The sequence below is a fragment of the Protopterus annectens genome, chromosome 7.part0 (assembly GCF_019279795.1).
Source record: "Protopterus annectens isolate FY-2018-M chromosome 7.part0, PAN1.0, whole genome shotgun sequence".
In the NCBI taxonomy this organism is placed as follows: Eukaryota; Metazoa; Chordata; order Ceratodontiformes; family Protopteridae; genus Protopterus; species Protopterus annectens.
In genome coordinates this window covers 598,712,706-598,740,691 of record NC_056739.1, presented here as the reverse complement: position 1 = coordinate 598,740,691, position 27,986 = coordinate 598,712,706, and the positions used below count along the sequence as shown (strand labels likewise).

The 27,986-nt window shown below is 44.7% G+C and overlaps 1 protein-coding gene across 3 annotated transcripts in view; it reads left to right on the top strand.

Moving 5' to 3' along the window:
• The window catches only part of CSK (C-terminal Src kinase), a 2,395,116-nt gene that overhangs the window by 1,744,973 nt on the left and 622,157 nt on the right, over positions 1-27,986 (top strand). For all 3 annotated transcript variants that reach the window (XM_044077191.1, XM_044077192.1, XM_044077193.1), the window contains one exon: positions 1,317-1,536. In XM_044077191.1, coding sequence (XP_043933126.1) covers positions 1,317-1,536 — 220 coding nt within the window. The remainder of the gene's footprint in view (positions 1-1,316; positions 1,537-27,986) is intronic.

The following is a 27,986-nucleotide window of genomic DNA, read 5'->3' as shown; positions in this document are numbered from 1 at the left end:
CTTGCCTTATTTTCAAAAGTACCAGTTTCCTGATTGCTGCTGTTCATAAATTAAAATGTTGGTCTTTTTCAGGTTTTGTCAGAATTATTCATTTGTAGCCCCATCATTTATTTTATAGTCACTATGTTAAGACCATACCTGTCAACTTTCCATAGCTTAGTACAATGCCCAGGTTTTTGCCTTGTATGTTGACTCCTCCTCATTGTTTATGATTTTCTGGAAAATCACTGAATATTGAAGTCACTAAATAATGGCCAGCATTTGCGTTTCAGAGTTTGTATCCTTCAGAAAATGCTTGTTAATTTAAATTTTTATTCTAATAACTTTCTAAGCCTGGTAATACAGAATCCACAGGAGTCACCACACGAAAGGTCTCATTAAATGTAAAATCTTCTTTATTGGAAACAGGAACACAAGCGCTTTCACGTAGCTGTACTACGCTTCTTCAGGTGTGTTAAAACTATAAAACTAACATGCTTATATACAAAATCTTTTGGCGCTCAAACCAGAGAATTAGACAATAATTGAATAATTATTGACTCATTAGCATTCCCTCCGTATTCTGTTTAAAGAAACAGTATTAAAAAAGCAGTGTAAAAAACGATATAAAAACTAAAACATAATCGCCGTTGCCTGACAGCATTGAACAGATCAACAAGACCTATCCCATATAGCTGTATAAGCTGACAAGATTAAAAAATCCAAAGCGATTATCTCACAATACTATGTAGTAATATGAAAATTGCATACAGAACAGGATACAACATAAACATAAACAAACCATGTTCCGATTTAAAAATACATCTAGAGCGTAATCTCCAACTTGTCCAAAAGTCGCAACTAGTCACAATTAATACCTTGAACAGTATTACAAAGATACATAAGTACTATACATAAAACCATCCTGCGATCAAAATTATTCCAGGATATATGGGTGGTGCAGTGGAGCAGACAATAGTCCAAATGTTAAAAACAGCTTGCTCACCTATACTTTATACAAACATGAAAGGTGGTGAATCATGTAAATATCAGCCTATTCACAAAAACAACTTTCTAAGCCTGTAACAGCAAGGTTTAAAATATGTCCTGTCTTTTGACTAAGAAAATGTGATCTGTCTTTTACAATGAGGCTAGAAAAATTTGTTCTGAAAATTATATTTAACATGATGAACCTGCATTGCAACTTGTGACTGCTGGCTTGTAAGAGGTCACTGTTAGTATTTTAGCCACTGCTCTTTACTTGCTACTGATTTTTAGGTATGTCCAGAGCTTGCAGCTAACACTAATTACTGGATAAATATATGTTTTTCTTTCAGTTGGTTTCATGGGAAAATCACCCGAGAACAAGCAGAGAAGTTGCTGTTTCCACCTGACACTGGATTATATTTGGTACGAGAGAGTACTAACTACCCTGGGGATTATACACTGTGTGTGAGTTGTGATGGGAAAGTGGAACATTATCGAATCATTTATTCGGACAGCAAGCTCAGCATTGATGAAGAAGCCTATTTTGATAACCTCATGCAGCTTGTGGAGGTAAGTTTGCATGTATGTGCATGTTGTGGAACCAGCTAATATTTGTTCAGTAGTGTGAATTTCAGAGTGCATTCAGGAAGCTGTGATTTAAATCAAGAGTTTTTATTTGAAAAAAAATTAGGTTCAACTTTAAAGACACTTGCAATGTTTATTCTCTTGCAAGTCATTCTTCAAACGATAAAGTGCATGCTTGGAAATACACTTTTAACTTTTATTAACCGTCTGTGATGAGAAAATAATGAGAATTAATGAGAGAGAAGGAAGGGACCTGGAGCCAAATCAGAATTAAAGGAAAACTCCACATTAGAACTAAAAAAATGTATGTTTGTTTGTTTTTTTCATTATGTCTTTGTTTTCTGAGATATTTTAATGCCTCTAAATAACTCCAAGCACTTCTTTTGCAATTTTAATGCATTTCCCAAAAAATGGTGGATGATGGGGCCTGCCTAAGCAACAAGATCTTATTTTCTTGCTTTCATTCCTTCTTCCCAGAATACATTTAAAGTCCTCTTTATATGAGTCATGCTAGATATAAGGAAGTCGTGTTTTTTCATATCATTAAGATAGAATGTCAGGATTGTGAAGTACTGTCATCTGACACCTTATATAACAGAGCTACTTCTATGAGTCTCTGACTGAGGCTCATTTATGTGTCTGTCAGAGCTTGTTCTGTGCTTATAAATAGCTGTTAGCTACTTCCAGCAAAAGAAAGTAAGTAAATGGCCTTTTGAAAGGGGATTCCTTTTTTTTTTTTCCTACAAGAATTAACAGACCTTCCCCCACATTCTCATGCTGAGGTGTGAAAACTCTCACTGGAGTAAATGATCCTTCCTGCATCATGTGCAGGCAACAAGTAGTACCTGAAAGGACTCTAAGAGTAAGTCTGGCTGCTACTTCTGAATGCCTTCAGTGGGATTTTCTTCTCTCTCATGAATAATGAAAATTTTAAATGTACTTTACAAGTTCCTTAATTTCTGTCATGTTCACCCCCCTTCGTATTTATTTGTACTTTGGTAACCAGGAAAGTGAACTGGCCCCAGGACCCTTTTCAGCTACAACTCGGGCTACATTGGCAAAGATAATAATAATAATAATAATAATAATAATAATAATAATAATAATAATAATGCAAGTTTGTGTTCATTGGTATAACATATCCATGAAAAACACTATATAGACCAAGAAACCTTGGACCATTTGGAAAAAAAGCAACTGAGGAAGTGGGTAAATATAAAGAACAAAATCTAGAGATTTTTGAAAGGTATAAAAAAGAAATATGGACATGGGAAAGAAAGAGAGATAAGATATGGTGCAATATTTATGCCAAGGAGAAAGCCAAATTGATCAACACAAAAAAGGCAGCCCCAATGATATTCGAACAGAAATACAGACAAAGGCATCCAGATATAGAAAATTTCACAATAAAAAAAATAAGATCACAAGGCGGGAACGCTGAACAGAACATTAGTCGAGTAGAAGTTAAAAAAAATAGAAGCTGAAGTTATGGAATACTTGCAAAGTGAAGGATTTAATGTAGAAAGTCTAACACAAGTTATATCACAGCATGATAGAAAAACAAGTTCCTAAAATAAGGAAAAACAGGAAGAGCAGGAGACATCTGAAGAAGAAATATGAACATGGGAAAGAAAAAGATTTTTAATATGGTGCAATATTTATGCAATATTAATGCAAAGGAAAACTAATCAATAGAAAAAGAGCAGCACCGAAGATATTTGAATAGAAATACAAGCAAAGGCATCTAGACATGGAAAATTTTACAGTACAAAAAAATAAGAAAACAAAGAGGAAAAGTAGAAAATAGGATTAGTAATGGAGAAATTAAAGAAATAGAAACTGAAGATCTGAAGTAGGGAGTTCATTTGTCAGCAACCTGTGGGTCTTAGTTCTGATATCGGATCCGAGCCGGCAACTTGTTTCAAGCTAATGGATCCGAGCTCCTAGCTCCTCCCCTCACCCATAATCCCCTGCTAACCCTCCATGACCTCAGATCTAGTTTGCCGTGCTTGTGGATAGCTGGATTCTGTGAGCTCGTATAGTGCTGGGCAGTTAAGTCTTATTTTCTGTCACTTTCTAAAATTTTTCACAAATTTTTAAGTGTGTAAGTGTTAGGTTCCCTTTATAGTAAAAAATATTTTCTTTTAAGTAGTTTTCCCTCCCTTCGCTGGTCGTTAGAGTGTGTGTGTGTTGGTGTTGTGTTTTTTGGGGCCTGTGTGTGTGTGTTACTTATTTTTCTTTAAGTATGGCTGAGGCCCCAAAAGCCATCTTTTCTAAATGTACCAAGTGTGGCCATAAGCTCTCCCCGGCTGATGGCCACACTCGGTGCGTTCGGTGCCTTGGGGTTGAACACCTCTCTTCAGGCTGTACCATTTGTGCAGCGTTCAACCCCAGGGCACTGAAAGAGCGGAGGTCGAAGCTGGTCTTGGCGGGACTTTTACCCCTGGACTCAGCTCCGGCCTCCGCTGCTCCCGTGGCTCCACCACAGCCTGTGGTTGCTGCCATTCCTGCCCCCCTTCATCTGTCCGGGACTCAAACTCCCGCTAAAGTGTCAGAGGACAGGGAGGCCAGGAGGGAGAAACGGAGGGAGAAGCACCACAAGCGGCGGGCCGAGACCTCCGTTTCGGCCCCTCCAGCTAAGCGGGCTTCTCCCTCCACTGCTTCTAGGTCTCCTCCTCCTCGGCTCCGATCCCCTTGTTTCTCCCCGGGGCCCAAGGAGGAGGAGGCCCGATCTCCATCGAGGTCATCGAGGTGGCATTCCAGGCCTGCCTCGGTGACCTCTTCGAGATCTACATTTAGTATGTCCGATGCAGACTTGGACCGGATGATGCGAAGGTTCATCCAGGCCCAGCTGCAGATGGGAGTGCTCTTGCCTCCCCCCCCCTTCGGGGGGGAGCTCGACACCCTTTATCCATCCTATTGCTCCTTCTCCGATCCGCTATCTGGGTTCGGGGCCGAGCAGCGTTGGAGCCGGGGGTGGGTCGGCGCCGACGGTATTCTGTACTTTGGATCCAACCCTGCCCTCGAGCCTGTCGGATCCGACCTCTCGGAGCCATGGCCCAAGCTTCGGATCCGAGGGATTCAGTGTGCCTTCGGCTCCGTCCAGGTCGGAGCGCACTGGTCCTTCGGATCCGATGGTCTCGACGCCGGTTCCGATCCCTTCATTGGATCCGAGTGGGAGCCGACTTTCGGATCCAAGAGAGAGTGGTTCTCCCTCGGCCTTCGATGTTGTAGGGAGGGCTCTGTTGAGAGCATCCGGACCCCCGGTCCTTGTCTCGGCTTCTCCTTGCACTCCCTCTCTGCTGGGCCAGGCTTCCATCACCCGGCCAAAGGGACAGCCTGCTTCAATGTCCCAGATGGTTCCATTGGAACAAGATGTTGCTGGCGAGGCCTCCTCGGACAGCCCCCCCCCCGAGGAAGTGCCCTGCAAGCATAAGTGCAAGAGGAGGCACGTGTACTCCCCTGAGTCCTTAACCGAGGACACTGACTTGGAGGAAGGGGAAGGCTCCCCAAGATAGCCCCCTGAGGATATCTCCTTTGGAGACATCATGGAGATGCTGAGGATCAGAGGTGGGTGGTCTGCCCCCAAGTCTTCCTCCGAGTCCGTGTTTCTGGAGGCATTCGAAGCAGGCCCATCTACCTCTTGGGTGTCTCCTCCGGCCGACCCCCTGGTGGACCTCATTACCACCAGGGCGTGGAAGGATCCGGACACCGTGGAGCCAATACCAAAACGCCCAGACAGAATACTTAGCCCCCCCCTCAGATCGATCACACTGGAGTAAGGGCCCCCCGTAGATGCCATGTTGACGGCGGCAGCCATGAAGAGGGAATTGGCTCAGGAGAGCCCCTCAGTCCATCCACCGAGCAAGGAGTCCCGTCGATGGACCGCTTAGGGAAGCGAGTTTTTAGTTCAGCGACCTTCTCGGTAAGTTTCTCTGAACTATATGGCACATGTCATCGGGATGCAGCGGGATCTTATCAAAGAATACGCTGCCTCCCCTCCTGAGTCCATGTCAACGGATGACAAGCAATTGTACTCCACCCGAATGGCCACTCTGAGATCAATTTCAAATACCTCTATGCGGATTTTGTCCCACGCCACAGAGGGAGCCGCTAGGGCTAGCGGAGCAGGCCTAGTCATGAGACATCAGGCCTGGCTGTGTCATTGTGACTTTGCAGAGCCTTTTAAAGCGTCCTATGAGAACGCCCCTTTCGATGGTTCTGCCCTGTTTGGCAAAACAGTTCGCGAGACACTTGTCCAGAGCAAGAAGGACGGGAAGACGTTGTCTGCCGTTGGAGTCCGCTTCTCTGCACCCCAGCGTTCCTTTTCAAAGAACCAAAAGGGTCAGAAGAAGATGTGGTTCCGGAAATCGCAACATTCCCAACCCGCTCCGGACAACCAGTCCTACCGTGGCAGAGGAGGACAGGGGGGACGCCGCCCCAGGGGCAGAGGGGCTCCGAGAAACTTTGGGTCCAGAGAACCTTTCTCTGAGCAGCCGGCGCAGCAGCCCTGAAGGGTTGCTCGGCTGCTCCACTCTGGAGGCAGTTGGGTGGGCGCTTCTCGGAACACCTAGCGGCATGGGAGTCCATCACGACAGACCGCTGGGTGCTTTGCATTATATCCAGAGGGTACAAAATACCATTACTCCATGTCCCCAAATTCAAAAACCTCCCTGATGTACCACCCGATCAGAGGGAGTCCGCAGCCGCAGAAATTCAGCAGCTGCTAAGAAAAGAGCCATCCAGCCTGTCCCCCAAGACCAGCTCGGATTAGGGTTCTACTCCAGGTTCTTTTTGGTACCAAAAAAGACGGGGGACTTGAGACCGATTCTAGACCTTTCCCGCTTGAACCTGTCAGTAACCAAGGAAAAATTCCGAATGGTCACTCTTCAATCTATTCTCCCCCTTCTAAGGGAGAACAATTGGATGTGCTCTATAGACCTCAAGGATGCGTACTACCACATTCTAATGGACAGACGATCCAGGAGGTTCCTCCGCTTCCGGCTGGGAGCCACTCACTGCCAGTTCAGGGTCCTTCCCTTTGGCCTCACCACAGCCCCCAGGGTGTTCACCAAGGTATTAGCAGTGATTGCGGCCCACCTGAGACTCCAGGTAATACAGGTCTTTCCGTACCTGGACGACTGGCTCCTGACCGCCCCAACAAGGCATCTACTTTGCTCAGCCAGAGACTTCTTTCTCCGCCTGGCCCCACAGTTAGGCATCACCATCAATGCCGACAAATCCCTTCTGGCCCCAACACAAATCATAGAATTCATAGGAGCCAGAATAGACACCAGAGGGCTACGAGCCTTTCTAACTTCTGAGAGAATCTGGAATTTGCAACTCCATGTGCGGGCTATCCTCCAATCAGAGACTTCACCAGCGGAATTGGTCCTGAGGGCACTAGGCTCCATGGCGGCAGCGATTACGCTCCTTCCATGCGCCCGTCTGAACATGCAGGTACTGCAATGGACACTTCTAGTGCAATGGTCTTTTCTATCCCTTCCTCTTTACCACCCCATTGCTATCAGCAAGGCTTGCAGGAGGGCTCTGTTATGGTGGCTCCAAGCCTCGGACCTCCATACGGGCCGTCCCTTCTGCACCTCTCCACCTCTTGCCACGGTGACCACGGACGCCTCCTGCCTCGGGTGGGGGGTGCATTATTCAGGCAGGACGGTCCAAGGCATGTGGAATGACACAGAGACCTCCCTGCATATCAACGTTCTGGAGATGAGAGCGGTACTATTCGTGTTGCAAGCACTTCAGGATCTCCTCCCCATAGGAACGATTGCAATTCAGTCGGACAACATGTCAGTTGTCTGGTACATCAGCAAACAGGGGGGAACCAGATCTTACCCTCTATGCCGCGAAGCCATGAGAGTGTGGGAATGGGCGATCTCCACCAACCGCTTTCTGATTGCAACGCACATTCCGGGACGGACCAACATCCTAGCGAACAAACTCAGTCGCACCCTTCTTACCCCGTACGAGTGGTCTCTCAATCCACTAGTAGCAAAGCAGATATTCGCAATATGGGGGCAACCCTGCTGCGATCTTTTTGCGTCTCCATCAAACACCAAATGCGGCAATTTCTTCGCTCTAATCCCCCCTCCAGGGGAAACTCCAAGAGACGCTCTGGTGCATGCTTGACCACCTGGTCTACTTTATGCCTATCCTCCTCTACCCCTGATGCTGCAACTCTTACAGAAAGCCTCGCGGTTGGGGAGCAGGATGATCCTCATTGCCCCTTTTTGGCCTTGGCAAATTTGGTTCCCTTACCTGTGGTCTCACCTTGTGAATCCTCCTTGGATTCTAGATCCCACTCCGATCTCATCTCCCATCCGTCAAACTTACCGACCCCAAACCTGGACAATCTGAAACTGACAGCTTGGTTGCTCCAGTTCCACTCCTAGTTAGGACTCCCGGTATCTCTTCACCAGTCAAAGCCATCCTTGTGGCAGCGCATAAGCCCTCCACCAGGAAAGTGTACCGCAGTAAATGGAAACGTTTCTCCATCTGGGAGGAGCATCATGATCTAGATCCCTTTACAGCTCCTCTTCCATCCATATTAGACTTCCTAACCGAACTCTTTCAGGAAGGCGCTAGTTGTTCAACTGTCAAAGTGCAATTGGCAGCCATATCACATTACCATGTGGGACATGATACAGGGCCTTTGATGTCGGCCAAGTTGTGTAAAACCTTTTTCAAGGGCACCTTCTTACTTAGACCCCCTATAAAAGAAGCCGTACCACCATGGGATCTTTCACTAGATGTTCATCGTGCATACAGCTGCAGTAATAACATATGGGTTCTCTGCCGTCAGGCGGTCCCTCGGTCGGCCGAATTCCAAAGTCTAGGTCCGGCGTCGGTTGTTGTCGCTTCCTTTCCTGACGTCAGCGAGGCAGGAGTATATAAGACACAGCCGACGCCACTTTCTACAGTCTTTTTTGACGCACGGTGCCTGAAGCGGAAGCAGTTCGCAAGTGCCGGTCAGCCAGCTCCTGAATTTACGAAAAATTTGGAAACTGAAGTCTTCATTAAAGCTAAGTACCCCGTTGGCGAAGCTTTTCTTGCCTCAGACCGATGTCAGAAAAAGTTAACAATTGTATTTCTTGTGGGAAGCAAATACTGCATAAGGATTTCCATTCCCTTTGCATACCTTGTTTAGGCCCAGACCACGACGTCTCGGGCTGCCGCTTTTGTGCTACTTTCAATAAATGCACTATCAAGCGTCGGGCGGAGTTCGCCCAACATTTATTTGGTACAACATTTGACTATAAAATGTCGTCGGAGACTCCGATTACAGTTTTGTCCAAAAAAACACAAGGACAAGGACCGACACGCGAGGTCCGCGGTCTCCACCGACACCACGCCAAAACCGACTACACGTGGTCCTGTTCTCAGCGAGACGCCTATGCAATCCCTGACTACCGACGACACTTCTTTGGTGGGGTCTTCTGTACCCGAGACCGCAGGTACCTCTGCCCATACCCAGACTACAACCACCGAAGCCACTGTGAGCGTTGAGTCCCCTAATGTGGACAGGTCCACTTCCACCCATGGTGTCTTTAGACCCTCATCTTCTTTTTCCATTAAGGCCTTTACTAAATCCAAATCAGCCAGGCATCCCAAGAGGCCTGTTGCACAGGACCCATCCACAGGCCCCATGCCTAAAAAACAGATGCTTAAAATGGCTGAGGATTTAATTACTCTTATAAGGGGTTCCCAACCCCCTCCTGACAAGAGGCCCAGAGTGGAGGAAGATTCTCCCTCTTCTGATCAGGGCTCCATTATTTCAGAACACTCTGATGTAGAGGAACACTCTTACTCCCCTTTTGAAGATTCTGATGCAGAACAATCCATTCCTTCTGTATCTCCTCCTGAGGATTATTCTTTTGGGGAAACCTTGCACACTTTGAGGGAACACTTCCATTGGGAAGGCCAAGACTTTTCTGATTCCAAGAAAAGACTGAGGGAATTTATTTTGTTGCCTCAACACAGACCTCTGGCGATACCTCCTGTCTTGGATGTACTTGATGATGTTTATTCGGAGGCTTGCCTTAACCCGGATTCTCTGCCTCCTGCCCCAGTCAAGCCTGATAGGTACTACAGAGTTCCTAACTCTCACCAATTTCTTTTCAAAAGCCATAATGCTGACCCTGAAACCATTTCTCAAGGTCCCAAGGGAATGAAGGCCTCTACTGCTAAGAATCCACTACCTTCCAAAAGATAGTCAAGATCCTTAGAAAGGTGGGGAAAAAAGGTATATACCTCGGCCACCCTAGCCATGAGGGCATTAAATTGTCAGTTTCATATGCTTAAATATCAGCAGTTTCTGTTATCACAATTAGGAAATAAAATGTCTCAACCTGAACAACCAGATTTGAAGGAGTTGCAGGATATGATGCATAGTGCAGAACAAGTGGGTAAATACACTTTACAATGTGGTTATGATGCCCTAGAGGCCTCAAGTAGAGCTGCTGTTACAGGTTCAGTCATTCGTAGGCATGCATGGCTTAGGGAACAAATCTTGCCTGATCATGTGAAAGCTAAATTACTAGATGCTCCTTTACAAAAGGATGTGCTATTTGGTACTAATGCGGAGGAGATACTACGGAAAATGGAAGAAAAAGCCAAATCTATGCAAACTGTCAAAGCTTTTCTACAGGTTCAACCACCACGTTTTAGCAGAAATTGGCCTTTCAAAAACTGGTCCTTTCCAGCCACGGACAGGCCCCAAAGAGGTAGATATAGGCGCACAAGGGGCAGAGGGCAATCACAAGGATCATATAGAGGCAGACAATGGCAAACTCCAGCACCAAGAGGTGGCGAAAACAATGCACAGCAATACAGGAAAGAAACCCAATGACTTCCTCCTTTCCATGCCAAGCAAGTCTCAGCTGGCAGCACCCTTGGGAGGAAAGCTGGCATTATTTACAAGAAATTGGCATATGATCACAACAGACAAATGGATCCTGGACGTTATAAATAGAGGCTACAGATTTCATTTTCACACTCTCTCAAAAATGAGAGGCATGCCAAACCTGCCACACAATCAAAGGGCAGAGGCACTACTACAAATTTCAAAGCTCATAGACATGAAAGCTATTCAAGAGGTACCTGCACAAGAACAAGGTCAAGGTTTTTATTCCAGGCTATTTCTGGTACCAAGGAAAGGAACCGACTGGAGACCCATTTTGGACTTGTCCATCCTAAACACATTCTTACTCGTACCAAAATTCAAGATACTCACATTACAGCAGCTTCTTCCCATGCTGGGCAAGGGGTTTTGGCTGGTAACATTGGACCTCAAGGAGGCATACCTGCATGTCCCTATCAGACAAAGCTGCAGAAGATACCTCAGATTTCTTGCAGGTTCAATCCACTATCAATTCTCTGCATAGCCCTTTGGCTTATCTGCTGCGCCCAGAGTATTCACGAAATGCCTGGCATCAGTAATTGCCTACTGCAGACTTCAAGGGATACAAATTTACCCTTATTTGGATGACTGCCTGATCCAAGCGGACAGCAAGCACACACTTCTGGAACATCTGGCTTATGCAACACGGTTACTGAATGCTCTGGGATACACAATCAACAAAGAGAAATCCAGGCTAACACCAGCTCAGAAAATAACCTTCCTGGGTGCCAACTTGGACACAAACACCCAGATGGCCTATCTTGCGCCAGAAAAGCAGAGGCAACTAACTCAGTACTTCAAAATGCTAGCAAATTGTACCAGGCTTACTGCAAGGAAAATCCTGCAGGCTCTGGGCTTCATGGCATCTTGCATTCTTTTAATCCCATGTGCAAAGTTGCATATGAGGAAACTTCAATGGAACCTAAAAAATCTATGGTCTCAACACAGCCACAGTTTGGAAACAATAATACCAATAATTCCATGTTTACAAACGGAATTTATGGTGGGCTCAAGCATGTCAAACAAACACAGGTCTCCCATTCTGCAAGCCTCAAGCAAATCAAGTCATCACAATAGACGCCTCAGATTACGCCTGGGGGGCGCACATGACAGACAGGTGCATTCAGGGCAAATGGTCCCAAAAGGAAAAGCACCTTCACATCAATTAAAAAGAAATGCTAGCAGTGATAAATGCAATTACAGCTTTCAAGGACCTCCTACATCCAGGACAATTATTGATAAGAACAGACAACACCACAGTTATGTGGTACATAAACAAACAAGGAGGAACACATTCATACCCTCTGTGCAGACTAGCCATGACACTTTGGAACTTGGCTCTGGAATGGCAAATCGAGCTTCAAGCACAGTACTTGCCAGGTTTGGAAAACGCGCTGGCAGACAATCTAAGCAGAAATTTGACAGATCCACACGAATGGAAGTTGCATCCTCAAGTGTTTACAAAGATAATCCAAGCGTGGGGGAGGCCAGACATGTCTCTCTTCGCCTCACACAGGATTCATCAATTGTAAAAGTTTTGTTCAAGGACCTTTCATCCAAAGGCCTGGAGAGTGGACGCCCTGTCATTCAGCTGGACAGCATGGACAGTTTATGCTTTCCCACCTCTGCCTCTTCTGCCCAAGGTGCTCTTGAAAGCAAGAGCAGACAGACCAAAGATGATACTGATTGCTCCAGACTGGCCAAGACAACACGGTACCCACTCCTGAGGAGCCTAACACATACTCCTCCCTGGTCCCTACCTCTAATGCCTCTTCTGCTGACTCAGCACAACTACAAAACTCTTCACAGTCAGCTGAAAACACTCAGTCTCGCTGCATGGAAAATTCCTTAACACCTCAACAGACCTTACTCTCCAAAGAGGTACAGGATGTCATTTTGGAGGCCAGGAGGCCATCTACTAGAAAGGCTTACTCAGCAAAATGGAAACGGTTTTGCTCTTGGAATGAGAAAAAAGGCCAGGACCATACAAAACTAAATTTGCCTCAGGTATTACAGTATCTAGCTGAGCTGCTGAACAGTGGACTCTCATTTTCCTCCATAAAAATCCATGCCTCAGCCATTTCTGCAGAATTCAACACGGATCCACCCTTATTCTCTCACCCACTCTTAAGACAGTTCCTCAGTGGGGCTAAGAATATAAGACCACCAAGGAAACAACCAGTGCCAGCCTCGGATCTTAATTATATTCTAGAAAAATTAACATTGCCTCCCTTTGAACCAGCTGCTTCAACAGATTTGCAGCATTTGTCCTGGAAAACAGCCTTCCTTCTGGCCATTACCTCAGCTCGTAGGGTTTCGGAACTACGAGCCCTCATGGCTGTTCAGCCCTTTCTCATTTTCCATTAGGACAGGGTTTCCCTTCGAACCAACCCATCATTTATGCCTAAGGTGGTATCCAGGGTAGCTTTAAATCAAGCCATACACTTGCCTACCTTTTACCCCAATCCTCAAAACAAAGGGGAAAGGCTGCTACACTCTTTAGACATCCATAGACAGCTACGTTATTGCTTGGACAGAACAAAGCCTTTTAGGAAATCACAACAACTTTTTGTGTCCTATGCTGTAGGAGCTCAAGGGAAGCCAGTGACCAAACAGACAATTTCAAAGTGGATAGGCCACTGCATACGGTTTTGTTACTCCTATCATGGAAAATCTGTCCCTACAGGCATTATATCCCACTCCACCAGGGCTACAGCTACCTCTACAGCCTTCCTCAGAGGAGTTCCTACCAAAGATATTTTGGAGGCAGCCACTTGGAGTTCTGTGTATACCTTCACAAGACACTACCACCTGCCTTTATATTCCAAAACTAGAGCAGGCTTTGCTACTGCTGTGTTGCAGGGCATTCTGGCTCACCCCAGTTCTACCTATTGCCTACCACCCTGTGCGTAGCTTTGGGATTCTACCCATATGTTATTACTGCAGCTGTATGCACGATGAACATAGTACAGTTTTGTACCTACCATAAATGTAGATGTTCGAGTGCTAATACAGCTGCAGTACAGATTTCCCTCCCTCCTACCCCTCTTGGTAAAGGCTTAGGACCTAACCCCTCTTCATACAACCTGTTTGGGTTATCCTTCTATGGTATATTTGCTTGCAACTACTGTTTTTTGATTACATTGCATTCCATGTATATAAATATAATTCATGTATTGCCTTCCTACTGGGGGCACCTGACATCTGGGGCAAGAAAGACTGTAGAAAATGGCGTCGGCTGTGTCTTATATACTCCTGCCTCGCTGACGTCAAGAAAGGAAGCGACAACAACCGACGCCGGACCTAGACTTTGGAATTCGTCCGATCGAGGGGACCGCCTGACGGCAGAGAACCCATATGTTATTACTGCAGCTGTATTAGCACTCGAACATCTACATTTATGGTAGGTACAAAACTGTACTTTCTTCAAGCCTTGACTGCTCCACCTTTTGAACCCGCTGCTTCAGTAGATCTCAAATTCTTGTCTTGGAAAACAGCATTCCTTGTAGCCATCACTTCAGCAAAAAGAGTTTCGGAGCTTCAAGCTCTTTCTGTGAAGCCTCCTTATTTGATCTTTCACCCAGACAGAGTGTACCTCAGGATCAATCCCTCTTTTCTTCCCAAGATAGCGTCAAAAACCAACATAAATCAATCCATAAATTTACCGGTTTTCTTCCCTAAATATCAGAATAAGGGAGAGTACAAGCTGCACTCATTAGATGTTCATGGGCAGCTTCGCTTTTATACTCATAGAACAGCTTGTCATAGACAATCCGACCAACTGTTCGTTTCCTTTGACAAATTTAATTTGGGGAAAGCAATTTCAAATGTATCTCTATCACGCTGGATTTCTCAATGTATCCTATTGGCGTATCAAGCCTCTGGGAGACCCGCACCGGAAGGAGTTCGTGCACATTCCACTCGTTCCATCTCTACTTCTGCGGCCTTCAAGTCTAGAGTTCCATTGGATGATATTTGTTCGGCAGCCACTTGGGCTTCATCTCATACCTTTATTAACCACTACAAAATGGACGTGATTTCTAGAGGGAGAGCATCCTTTGGCTCTGCGGTGCTTCACAATATCCTTCCATGATGGCCACCTAAGGTGCAGGTAGCTGGGGAACTCTGTCCCACAGGTTGCTGACAAATGAACTCCCTACCTCAGATTAAGAAGTTATGTACTCACCATAACGTTCCATCTGAGTAGGTAGCTTCATTTGTCTGCAACCATCCCCCCCCCTTCCTTCCCCCTGGCCTTCTTAGGATCTATATGTAGTTGGATACCCATTTGTTTGGGTATATATTGAGGGGCAAACTCGATCTGAGGTCATGGAGGGTTAGCAGGGGGTTATGGGTGAGGGGAGGAGCTAGGAGCTCGGATCCATTAGCTTGAAACAAGTTGCCGGCTCGGATCCGATATCGGATCCAAGACCCACAGGTTGCAGACAAATGAAGCTACCTACTCAGATGGAACGTTATGGTGAGTACATAACTTCTTATTATGGATTACCTGTGAAGTGAAGGATTTAGTGTAGAAATTTTAACTCAGATAACATTGCAGCAGGATAGAGCAATGGACACCCAATTTAAGGAGAAACCAATGGAATGGGAAGTATCCTGATCATTTGCCATATGAAGATACTATGGAGCCTTCCACAGGAAACCAGTACATACATTCAGTTGGAGTTGGACAGCAGGGGAAGGAACAGGAAACTGTGGTAATTCTGACGCAGTCAATGTTCTACAGTGATAGGCCAGTGAGTTCCATATGAAAGAGCAATGGATGACAGGATGAAACGGAAGAGAACATGGCACAGGAAGATGCTCTGGAACCTTCTATGGAATGCCCACAGGAAATGGAGAACAAAGAATGTGCCCTCAGTTTAGAAAAAATTATCCAAGAGAAGATTTGCTTGATTTAATAGAGCTGGACAGACATATTAAGATTAATGAAGGAAACAGACTCCAGAAGGTCAATAAACCCCCCAAATTAGAAGTTTGATAAAACAAATAAACACAGTAATTAGGACTGTCCATAGAGTTTCATGCGATATAACAGAAGTAGATAGGATATATATTACTGTGCAGCTAAGTTTATAACAGTTTTACTACAAGGACACAGGGCAGTAATGGAAAGGAAGGGAAGAAATCGAATGCCATCATGGAAGTATCAAATAGTGAAAACTATAAAGCAACTAAGACAAGAAGTGTCACTGTTAGAAGCATATAGAAGAGGGAACAGATCAACAGAAATACTCAGATAGGCATGATAAAAGGAACAACAGTATTATAACAAATGAGGATCTATCATGCACTGTGTCACAATTAATAAATTAAAAATATCAGCACAAAAAACTTTAGAAGATATGTAGGAAAAGTACAAAATAAGCAATTTACTGATGACCCGAAAAAGTTTTATAGAGAATTAGTAAACAAGACAAAAGGAATTGAAACACCATCAAAAAAAAGAAGAAATACTTACATTTTGGAGAAATGTCTATGAATATTTATTTAACATTTGTTAACCAGGAAAGACCAACTTGCAACAAAGCTAATTTTCAGCGGAGGCCCGGGGAGAAATGCTCCAGATGCATGTCTTTGTAACGTAGGAAGAAACCAGAACACCCAGAGGAAACCCACACGAACGCATGGAGGACATGCAGACTTCACACAGAAGGCACCCCAGCCGAGAATCGAACCAGTGAACCTCTTGCTGTGAGGCAACAACGCTACTGCTACACCTCTGCGCCATCCTTATCCTGCAGAACATAACAAAGATGCTAACTGGATAGAAGTGTAAAAAAAAAAAAAAAGAAGAAGTTTAAATGTACAGGATTTGAAATGAAGTAAATGCCAAAGAGATTGAAACAAAGTTAAGAAAAGCTCCTGACTGGAAAACCCCAGGCCCAGATGCAGTACTTAACTTCTGGCTAAAAGTATTAACATCTTTGTATGAAGAGTTAACCATGCATTATGCATGCCCTGAACAGACACCAGCCTGGTTAACAACAGGAAAAACAATGCTCCTACTTAAGAGTGAACCTGCAAGCTATCCTAAAAACTATAGACCAGTAACCTGCCTTCCAGCAACATATAAACTGTGGCTTGGAATTGATGTTGTCTTATTCATTCCTTCTCATGATGGGATCTCGGATCCGACTCTCGGATCTTGCTCTGCTACATACTACAGGCTTGGATCTGACACTCAAACTCCTCCCTCCATCCCATAATGCGCTGTATACACCTAAGCACCTCAGATCTCATTTGTCACTTCAGCGAACCAGATGCGGATCACATTCTCTCAAGCTTGGGGTAGATTTGTTCCTATTCTTTGCAGTTTTTTTTTTCAACCTTTAGGTGAATTTTGTAAGTCCTCCCCCCTTTTCTCTTTGAGTGTGTGTGTGCATGCATCTCTCTTTCCTATAAAAAAAATAGGTTAGTTCTCTATACGTTAAGTTAAAGTTAAACTTAAAGTTTAAGTTGAAGTTCAAGTAAAGTTAAAGTAAGTTAGAATTTAGAGTTAGAGGTTTAAAGCAGTTGGAAATTGATGCCATTTCTTAGTGACAGTTGATTTTGGTGTGTTTTTCTCATAAGCATTGCGGGCAAACTGGTGCCCAGCTTTAAATGCTGCACTTCTTGTGGACATAAAATCCCAAACCAGGATGCCCACAAGGAGTGCGTGTACTGCCTGGGTGCTGACCATCGGAATAAGTTTATTCTTAGGGGCCTTCTTCCCTCCTCTGCTCCGGAGGCTCAGACCCCTTCTGTGGCTGCTACTTCATCTCCTGCAGCTTCTAAAGAGTCTAAAAAGAGGTCCCTCCCAATCTCCTGGAGGGACTCTCTAAAAGTCAAGAAGCCCAAGAAATCTACAGATCCGACTTCTTCAGATTCACAGAAGTTACCTTCCTTTTTGGATCCTACAGCCTCTACAGATCCAGGGGAGATTATTTCTATATCCCCTGTGCCTTCATCGGCTCCTACAGCATATCCCATAGCTATGGATCTGAGGACCTCGGCAAGATCTCCTGCTCCTTCCCTGAAGTCGAAGCATTCCAGTCCCCCCTTTTCGGCCTCATCCAGGTCCTCCAGAAGCTGGTCTGAGGCAGATATGGACAGGATTATGAGATTCCTTAAGGCCCAGAACCAGATGGGGGTAGTCTTGGCTCCGTCCCCTGCTAGATCCGTGAGCTACCTAGGCATACGATCAGTACTCCTTCTCTGATCTGACCCTTGGCTTTAGAGTCACAGGATTCGTGACTACCATGCACGTTGGGCTCAGCGCAGAGGAAGCACCCTTCCTCGACACCGAGGATGCCCTTGATGAGCCCTGTTCCGGCCTTTTTGGAGCAGAGAGAGTTTCGGAGCTGTGGCATTGGTGCTGGGTCCGAGGGACTGGGATTGGCCCAGTCTTTCATGGAGCCATCCCTTCCCTTAGGTGCTTCGACACTCAGCAGCTTTGGTCTGGTCCCTTCTGAAGGCTGTGGACCTGGAGTGAGTCCTGCCCATATTTCCTCTGTAGTTTTGGCTCCGGGGGAGACAGAGAGGACTTCTCCTGGTCCTTTGGCTTTCCAGATAGTGGAGAGGATTTTCTCCCAAGTTGGAGATAAGATGGCATATGTTTTCCCATCTGTCCCTACACCCTCATCAAATCCAGGCCTTACTGCCTCTCATCCTGACATGAGTCTTCCTGTCCCAAACGTCCTCCAAGGATTCCCCTGCTCAAGAGGTATCCCCTTCTTCTGATACTTCCCCGGAGTACCCAGATGAGGAAGTCTCTCAAAAGAAGATGTGTAAAAGAGGCATGTGGACTCATCGTTGGCATCTCTAACCGAGGATACTGACATCGATGAGTCTCCTTTGGGGACATTTTAGAGATCCTAAAGGTGAAAGGTGGGTGGTCTACCCAACCTCTTTGCTCTGAGTTGTCCGTTCTTTTGGAGTTGTTTGGGACGGGCCCATCTACTTCTTGGGAGACCCCCCCCCCCGGCAGATCCCCTAGAGGATTTAGTGTCTTGCCAAGCAAGGAAGGAACCGGACGCCATTGACCCCATACCCAAATGACCGAGTCGGTTTCTTGTACCCCCCCAGACAGAAAGCAGTGGAGTAAGGGTTCCCTAGTCGATGCCATCGTGGTAGCGGCAGCCACCAAGAAAGAGCTGGCAGAAGAAACTGCCAATGTCCATCCACCTAACAAGGATAGATTGGGGAAATGCTTCTATGCCTCGCCCACCTTTACACTGAGGTCGTTGAATTATTTTTTCACTTTACTTGCCTACTGAGAGATCTGAGCAAGGAACTTTCAGTTGCCTTCTCAGAGTCCATTCCTGCAGAGGAATTTAAGAAAGTTTCTCCCAAGATGACCACTCTTTCATCCATTGCCAACTCATCATTGAGGTTAATCTCCCACACCATGGAAGGCACCTCGCAAGCAGCCGATTCAGGTCTCTCTCTAAGGAGACATGCCTGGATGAGGCTGTGTAATTTTTGTGGAGCACTTTAAGGCATCGTTTAGTAATGCAACAACAAGGAAAACCAGTGCAGTCCAACTCCAGAACACTTCAGCAGAGCACAAGGAACACAGCCACGGGCCAAGTAAAAAACTTTAATAAAAAGGTTTAGTGCTTTCTTTCCCTGAGAGAGACTTCCTCAGAACATCATACAATAGTTGACTCAGCCTTAAATACACTTGAATTAATACTGTAATGGATTTACACCTGGATATTTGTGAGTTGAAATGACAGTTGAGATCAGATGCAACTCATTATCCAGGAATTAATGAGGCTACCAATATAGCATGTATTTTAAAGTTAAAACATTTATTAGGTTAGAATATACATGAAATAGTATGTATTACTTTTGATTTTTTATGAGTGTATTATGTTTACTTATCCATATGTGTGTATGTATATATATATATATATATATATATATATAGCATATATATTGTTAAATGGATTGAACCAGTTAATTATGTGTTAATTTATGTACATTGTGTAATTAATTAATTCAAGTGTATTTAAGGCTGGGTCAACTATTGTATGATGTTCTGAGGAACTCCCTATCAGGGGAAGAAATCGCTAAACCTATTTATTAAAGTTTTTTACTTGGTTTGTGGCTGTGTTCCTTGTACTGTGCTGAAGTGTTCTGTCGTTTAGTAATGCCCCTTATGATGACTCTTCAGTTTTTGGGACATCAGTTTTTACCCACAGTGAAAAGGACAGAAAGACCCTTTCTGCTGTTGGAATCAAATTTTCTACCCTCCCAGAGGTCCCTCTCCCGGAACCACCAGGGTGGTAAGAAGATGTGGTTTCACAAATCCCAAGGGCCTTTCCTGGACCCGCACAGGGAACCCTCCTCTAGAGACAGAGACAAAGGGTTTGATAGACACCACCCTAGAGGCAGATGGGGGTCTGCAGAACCAGCGCTTTAGGGAGTCTCCTCCCAATAAGCCCTACCAGCGCTCCTGAAGCTCTGTCCGATGGTCAGTCTCTGGAGGCAGTCGGGGGCCAACTAACTTTGCACCCAGAGGCCTGGACCCAGTTGACTCAAAACCATTGGGTGCTCAGCATAATATCCAGAGATTATTACATCCCTTTTCTGTTCTGCCTCCAAACTCCAAAAGCCTTCCTGACGTGCCACCCAGTCAGGGGGAACAGGCAGCACAGGAACTTCAACAGCTGTTGCAAAAAAGTCATCCAAGAGGTCCCAACCAAACAAAGAGGGTTCAGAACCTACTCCCACTTCTTTTTGTTGCTGAAAAAGACAGGGGACTTAAGACCCATTCTGAATCTAAGCAGACTAAATGAATACGTAAAGAAGTTGAGGTTCCGAATGATTACAGTTTAGTCCATTCTGCCTTTGTTGCACAAGGACAAGTAGATGTGCTTGATCAATCTCAAGGACACGTAGTATCACATCAAAATAAACAGGCACTCCAGGATATATCTGCACTTCCGACTGGGAATCAGTCATTACCAATTCAGAGCACTGCCCTTTGGGCTCACCACAGCCCCCCGGGTGTTCACCAAATGCATGGTGGTGGTAGCAGCTCACTTGAGGCTCAGGGGATTCCAGATGTTTTCGTATTTAGACAATTGGCTCCTGACCACCCCCACAAGGCATCGCTAATCGAAGCCAGGGATTACTTAATCCAGTTATCACATTCTCTGGGCATCACCATAAACATGAGCACATCTAATCTGACAACAGAAAAACTGTGCAAACTGCAGCCACCTCCAATCCCAAATCAAAAACCAAAGTAGAAGCAGAAAAAATGTTAAGGTCAACACAGCCAGTGCCAGTTTAAAACCACCTTTAACAAAATAGCAAGAAAACAGAATAGATAAGTGCTTTCAGGCTGTCAACCCTTCATCAAATCTACTAGTCTAACACAAAGACAAGCCCTCTCTCAATTCAGTACTGGCAAGACCAGTCAGGAGGAGAAGGTAACCACGCACACCACAAACCCAGTCTCACATAGAACTATCACAACTGCAAACCAAACACATAAACACACAAAAACATACTCGGAGGCGCTGATTAAAAATCTTCCAAAACAACAGAGGCCTCCAAAGCAGACACCCAAGCAACCGCCACCTCCAGACATAGCACATGCAACACATAGTTCACAAAGTCAGTGTGCTAAACAGTCACAGCCCATAAGGCCAAACAACATGCCAGACACACTTGTAATAGGTGACTCCATAGTCAGACACACTGACGTCCCGCTCACCAGACTGAACAAGGAAAAGGTCACAGTAAGCTGCCTGTCGGGAGCTAGAATCCGCCACATAACACAAGCACTCAGGTCACTCCACAGCAAGTACAAATATGACTCAGTCATTGTACATGCCGGTGTGAACGACCTGAGACGTACCTCCCTGGACTACATGAAAAGAGATAGAGGAGCTCTCTGATTATGTAGCCCAGACCGGTATGACCCTGACCCTGAGCAGCATCTTACCCTCATCAAGAATGATGCCACAGTACAAAGACAAAATGATCAGTTTTAACAATTGGCTTAATTACTGGTGTCATTCTAAGGGGATCCAATGTCTGTCTGCTTGGGATGACATGCTTGACAAGCCACGCTGCTTCGCAAGGGATGGCTTGCACCTGTCACCCCTGGGCTTCCAGATATTGGCCAAGGCTCTTGCCACCCCCATAGTGCCTTTTTTAGGCAAGGCTCAAATGACAAACCTACCTCCCTAGAAAACACAAGTGGAAAAAAACTAAGGGTAATGCTGCTCAATGCCAGAAGTCTAAACCTCAAGATGCACGCCCTCGAGGCCCTCCTTAGTATGGAGAACATCGATGTCTGTGCAGTGACTGAAACCTGGTTCAAGGCTCCTGAGAGCACCCCAGCACTATCAGGTTTTACCTCATATCATGCTTTCCGGCCCCAAAACTTGGACCGAACCACAAAAGGAGGGGGAGTATCCATATTCATCAAAGATACCCACACCTCCAGGTTAGTGGCAACGCACGAAGCATCGGAGACCATCCAGGTGCAACTAACCATAGGCAAAACTGCCTTACAGTTTGTAGCATGCTACAGACCACCCTCTCAAACTCAGAAATCCCACACAGCCTTCCTGAAGACACTGGAGAGTATGAATGTCTCTCCAAATACCATCATATTGGGAGACTTCAACTACCCAAACATAGACTGGGAACATTACTCAAGCCCCAACACCCTAGCCGAAAGGTTCCTAGAATTCATAAACTCAAATGCAATGGAACAACTAGTCACCATTCCCACAAGAGGAGACAATATACTAGACCTGATCATCACAAACATGGGGACAAAATGCTCCACACTGGAAGTATATCCCTCTTTGGTAAGATCAGACCATAAATTAATCTCACTGGAAATCCACATCCCGCCCCCACCCCCTGCACAAAAGACCACAGTGAAGAACTTCTCAAAAGCCAACTTCACACTTCTTAAGACTGAAGTGGTATCCTTCAAGGCCCCTGGGCCAGTGGTAATCACAACCCACACTGCTGAATCCTTTGCAAATGCCTTCTACGGGCACCTTCAAGAATGCATGGATCATGCAATCCCAAATAAAACCAAGACCCATTCCCCCAAAGGCAGGCGCCCGGTCTGGTGGACCCCAGCCATAAACAAACTTTACAACAGGAGGAGGAAGCTACTACATGACAGAGCAAAATCCCTAAAAGGGAAGGCATCTCTGATCAGTACTAGCAAAAAACTACGATCACTCATAAAATCATCCAAGGCCAACTTTGAGAGAAAAATCGCAAAAGACACAAAAGACAATCACAAGGCTTTCTTTAGCTATGTTAGAAACCTGGGTGGAAACTCCCAGATATTCTCAGAGTTAGTCCAAAATGACACAAAATACACTGACATTGCCAGCATTCTGGCAGACAGGTTCAGTACAAATTTCTCCTCCCCCTCCCCCCCAAAAGGAAAAATAACTATCCCAGCAGAGTGTAGCCTCCCTAACATCTCAGATGCCCAGGTGAGAGCCGCCCTCTCTAAAGCTAAAAACACAGCATCAATGGGACCGGACGGTGTCCCGGGCTGTGTGCTACATGAACTCCAAGAGGAACTAAACCCACACATAAGGCAGCTGTTTAATCTTAGCCTTACTACAGGATACGTACCCAAAGAGTGGCGTACGGCAACAGTGGTCCCACTTCACAAAGGCGGTGCTTCTACGGACCCTGGAAATTACCGCCCCATAAGCTTGACAAGCCTGGTCTGCACAGCTATGGAGAGGATCATTATGGAACTCATAAACAAAGACATTGGGGACCTACAGACATTGGATCCTACCCAATTTGGCTTTGTCAAGGGCAGATCCTGCCTTTTAAACTCGGTCGACTTTTTTGAAACGGTCACTAAGGCCATTGATGAGGGCAAGGCTGTTTACACAGCCTACCTTGACCTTGCAAAAGCCTTTGACACAATACCCCACTCGGGCATCATAGACAAACTCACCAGCTTAAATGTAAACCCATATGTCACAAGATGGGTTGCAAACTGGCTCAAGGACAGAACCCACAGGGTCAGAGTTGCTGGAGCTATGTCAGACTCTAAGCCAGTCACAAGCGGTGTCCCACAGGGCTCAGTCCTGGGACCCCTCTTGTTCGGCATTTATTTTTCTGAGGTACAGGCAAACATGGGAGGATTGTGGCTGACAAAGTTCGCAGATGACTGCAAACTGGGTGCCATAATTGATACTCCAGCAGACACAAACATCCTTCAGAGAGGCCTCATAGAAACGGATAATTGGTGCCAGAGCCATGGCCTTAAGCTGAACGCCAAAAAATGTATAGTCATACCCTTTGGGAAAAACAAGGTACCCACAAATTACCACGTAGGTGGTAATCCATTAAGTACGGAAGAGGTAATCAGGGACCTAGGGACCCAGGTTGACAGTGACCTCTCATTTGACACTCACATTGCCAAAGTGGTTAGGGAGACCTTCTATATTGCCCATCTTATCATGAAGGGTTTCACATCTAGATCAAGAGAGGTCATTGTGCCCCTGTACTCTTCTCTTATCAGGCCAATGATTGAGTACAATGCCCCATTTGGGATGTATCTTACCCAACACCTGCAGCAGTTGGAAAACCCCCAAAAGTTCCTCACCAAGAGGATAAAGGGTCTTAAACATATGTCATATGCTGCCCGACTGAAAAAACTCCAGCTCTATTCAGTCGCATACCGCCTACTCAGAGGTGATCTGTGCCTGACGTACAAGGCCATGTCCAATCCGGAATTAATGGACATGCTCCACCTCAGAAAATCCAAATCCATCAGAGCCACGAGAGCAAGAGACTTAAACCTCAACACAGAAATAAATAGGACGTGCTGACGGGACAGATTTATAACCCAGAGGCTCCCTACACTCTGGAACAGAATCCCAATCCATGTTAGGCAGAGCCCCTCACTAACTCTATTCAAGAGAAATCTTGACGAGTGGATGGGAGATCGTAGGTTTACCCCGGGGGTCATCTCTGTGTCACTACTAGACAGAGGCACAGTAAACTAAACCCTAAAAGGGCGTAGTATTCTCATCCTAAGGGGTGGTGAAAGCCACACACACTCTGGCTAGGCTTATAAATGCCCTAGGGCAGATAGCCTAGTACGAACCTATGAACCTATAAAAAAGAAGAGACTATAACAAGCATTAACAATACAGCTAATCAGGATCTTACAACAGAAGTACTTAATGGGGCAGTTAATGAATCAGTTTGCATGCTCTCAATGCCAGCTTTAAAGGGACAACCTCATTCAAGACAGATAGTCTGTCAGCTTGTACCTTCACTGGCCATCTCTGTGCTATGCACAATGTAACCTTCCCTTTTGTCCTTTAGTACCACTTGTATAGCGAGGAATTTAAAACAATGTCCTGGGCAATCGTTGATGTGCTTAACAAGAGCATTAGTTGAATTTTTCAACCTAATGTCACTAAGGTGCTTCAGTATTCTGTCTTTAAACAACATATTAATCATGCCTACATAAAAATGAGACCACTTAGTGCAAGTAGCAAGATACACTAAATTTTGAGTTTTGCAATCAGCTCTCTCTTTAAATCTGTAAACAGAGCCAGTCTGGGGGTGACAGAAAGACTCAGTTCTAGAGATGTAAATGTAGGCTTCGCAGGACCAACAAGGGGAAAGTCCCAAATGATCAAACCTGGGAACAGAATCTGAACTGTCAATAAGAGGTCCATAACATAGCTGCCCTTTTCAGGGACTTAGCAATCTGGAAGCTATAGCTAGGTTTGCTGCCAGCAGTCCATTTAATACGGTCATCCAGTTGAAAGATTGACCAGTTCTTGGTAATAACATTTGGCAACAAAGGCTTTTGATAGATCATTGGCTGTTTTCTTGAACTTAGGTCCATCAGTATGGAGTCTAGAAGACCATAAGAACTGACTGTTCATAACTCTATGGTAAATATGTGCTGGGTGCATGCTGGAATGGATATCATATTGTTGACAACTCAGAATGTCGAGACTGAATTGTTCAACACCAAAATGTCGAACTACAAAAATAGCAAACGGCCAAATACCCGATTTATTTCCGTTGAAAAGAAATCAGTTGGCCATTCTCTGACATCTGCCCTTTCCCAGAGTGTAGTACGGTCTCAGAGTCAGAATATTTAGTTGGGGGGGTGTGGGGATGCAAAGCCCCCCACTTAAATATATTTGTTTGTGTGTGCCGTTATGTGGCCGTTCGCTATTTTTGTAGTTCGACATTTTGGTGTCAAACAATTCAGAGTCAACATTCTGAGCTGTCGACAATATAATATAGACTCGCTGGAATGATATAAAGGTGTATTCGTCTAGCACTCCTTTCTATACAACTCAGTGTTAATACCACCGTTCCCACCTGAAATCAGACAGACATCCAGAAAGTCAATAATTTTTAAAAATGCACACAAGTAAATTTAAGAAATGCCGGGAAGAATTCAAATAGCACTTCTGGCTAACATCAAATATTGAAACAATACTAATTTCATGAGCTTTAATCATGCTTTGACTTAGGAAAGGGGTCCATTCCCGTCATGGTATTAGAAATGGAAAATATTTGGAGAAAAGGAGCTAATAATGCACTTAGCAATACAAAGAAAAAAAATACTGACCTAAAGACATTGGCTATGTGTTGCACATGCAGTCTGTCAGTGTGTGACAGAGAATAAGTAAAACATTAAACATTTACTAGAATGTCTACATAGTGCTTAACTCTGCTATGTTAACTTTATCATAAGTAAAGAAGCATGTGTACCCATATTGCACAACTCACAGCTGTTACAGATGTTACTGTTCTCTAAATGACTTGAAATCAGGTTCACATAAGAAAAGGGTGTGGGATAATTATATTTGCATCACTTTTGTTGTCCTAAGATATTATGAAAACATACTAAACTTACACATTTTGGATTGGAACAACCATTGTAGTTGAGCCTAAAAAATAGTATGGTGAAAAAGATTTGTGAGATATAGAAAGTAGGAGAAAGGAGGTTGATTAGGATGATGACAATTAAATAATACATACATGCATGCACACCCATCTGTGTATATATTGTGTTCATCTGTGTACGAGTGTTATGTACACGCACACACATACATGCACATCCATATGTAGTGTATGTGTAACTACTTAAATAACTATCTATTGCATATTTCTCTGTAGATGTATTCACAATGTACTGCATCCCACATATAGTATTATGTATGTTGCATACATTTTATACAGACACACACACACATTGTGTGCGTGTGTACGTCCACATTCGTGTGTGTATATGTGTGTGTGTGTGTGTATGTGTTTGTAGATATACACATACAATTGCACAAAATAGTGCACACAGGCATATAATTTTATTTATTTTTATTTTATTTAAGTTTGATGACCGGGGAAGTCCACTGGGCCAAGAAGAACCTGTTTTCAGTGGAGGCCCAGAGAGAAAAGCTCCACAATAATTGCAAGTTACATTTCACATGTTACAAAAGGACATAGTTCATACAGCTAATTAAACATTTACAGATAAGGTCCATGATATTTGCAATTGGCTTATCACAATGTTACAAAAATGAAAAGACATAATTCAACACAGAAATTTCAACATTTACATAAAGTGAATATTTTTGTTATAAACTCAATTGTAGGTTTAACATTTCAAAATATATAGCTACCAGCCATTAGTAGGTTAGGGGTTAGGAAAATATTATGCATGGAGAGGGTAGTAGTATATTTGAGATTGGAGACTATAGTACAATAGATATTAGAGAGAAAATAATTTATTGGTAGGGGAAGGATTATTTTGGGTGGGATGAAGTAATAATAGCGGTAGTTGGATGAGTCAGTGCAAGGTGGAATGAGGGGGGTTAATTTGGAGCATGGCAAGGGCATTCCCATTTGGAAGAAAGATGAGCGAGTAGCTGAGATTTGAAATTTGTATGGTTAGGTAGGTTGCGTAGGTATGTGGGGAGAAAGTTCCACTGTTTAGCTAAGGAGTGAGACAGCAGTAGATGGCTAGGAGGTCGTGCAGGTTTGTAGACCTGAAGGCGATTTTGGTTTCTGGATCTGAGTGAGCGGTTGGGAATGTAAGGTTTTGAGGAAGTAGTGAGAGCTGGGCAGTTGGCAGGTTTAAAAATGAGCTTGTTGGGCAATGGTAAGTTGTAGGTAACTGAGGCAGTTGTGTAGTTCAAGCCAGGTGAGGAGGGAGTGGCAGTGGTAGGATGAGATTTTTGAATTGGTTACAAATTTGGAGATCTTGTGGTAGCAGGAATCAAGTTTGGACCAAAGGCCAAGATGGAGATTGGTGAAAAGAGGGGCACCATACATAAGGGAAGGGAGTAGGAAGGTGGATGCAAGAGTTTGACAGTTAGAGGGGCTTAGGAAGCAGTTGTGCCTATAGAGGAGACCTAACTTTTGGAGGGTTTTCTTGATTGCGGAGTGGATATGGTATAAAATTTTAGTTCTTCTTCAATAATGATGCCAAGAAGCTTAGTGTTGGGAACGATTT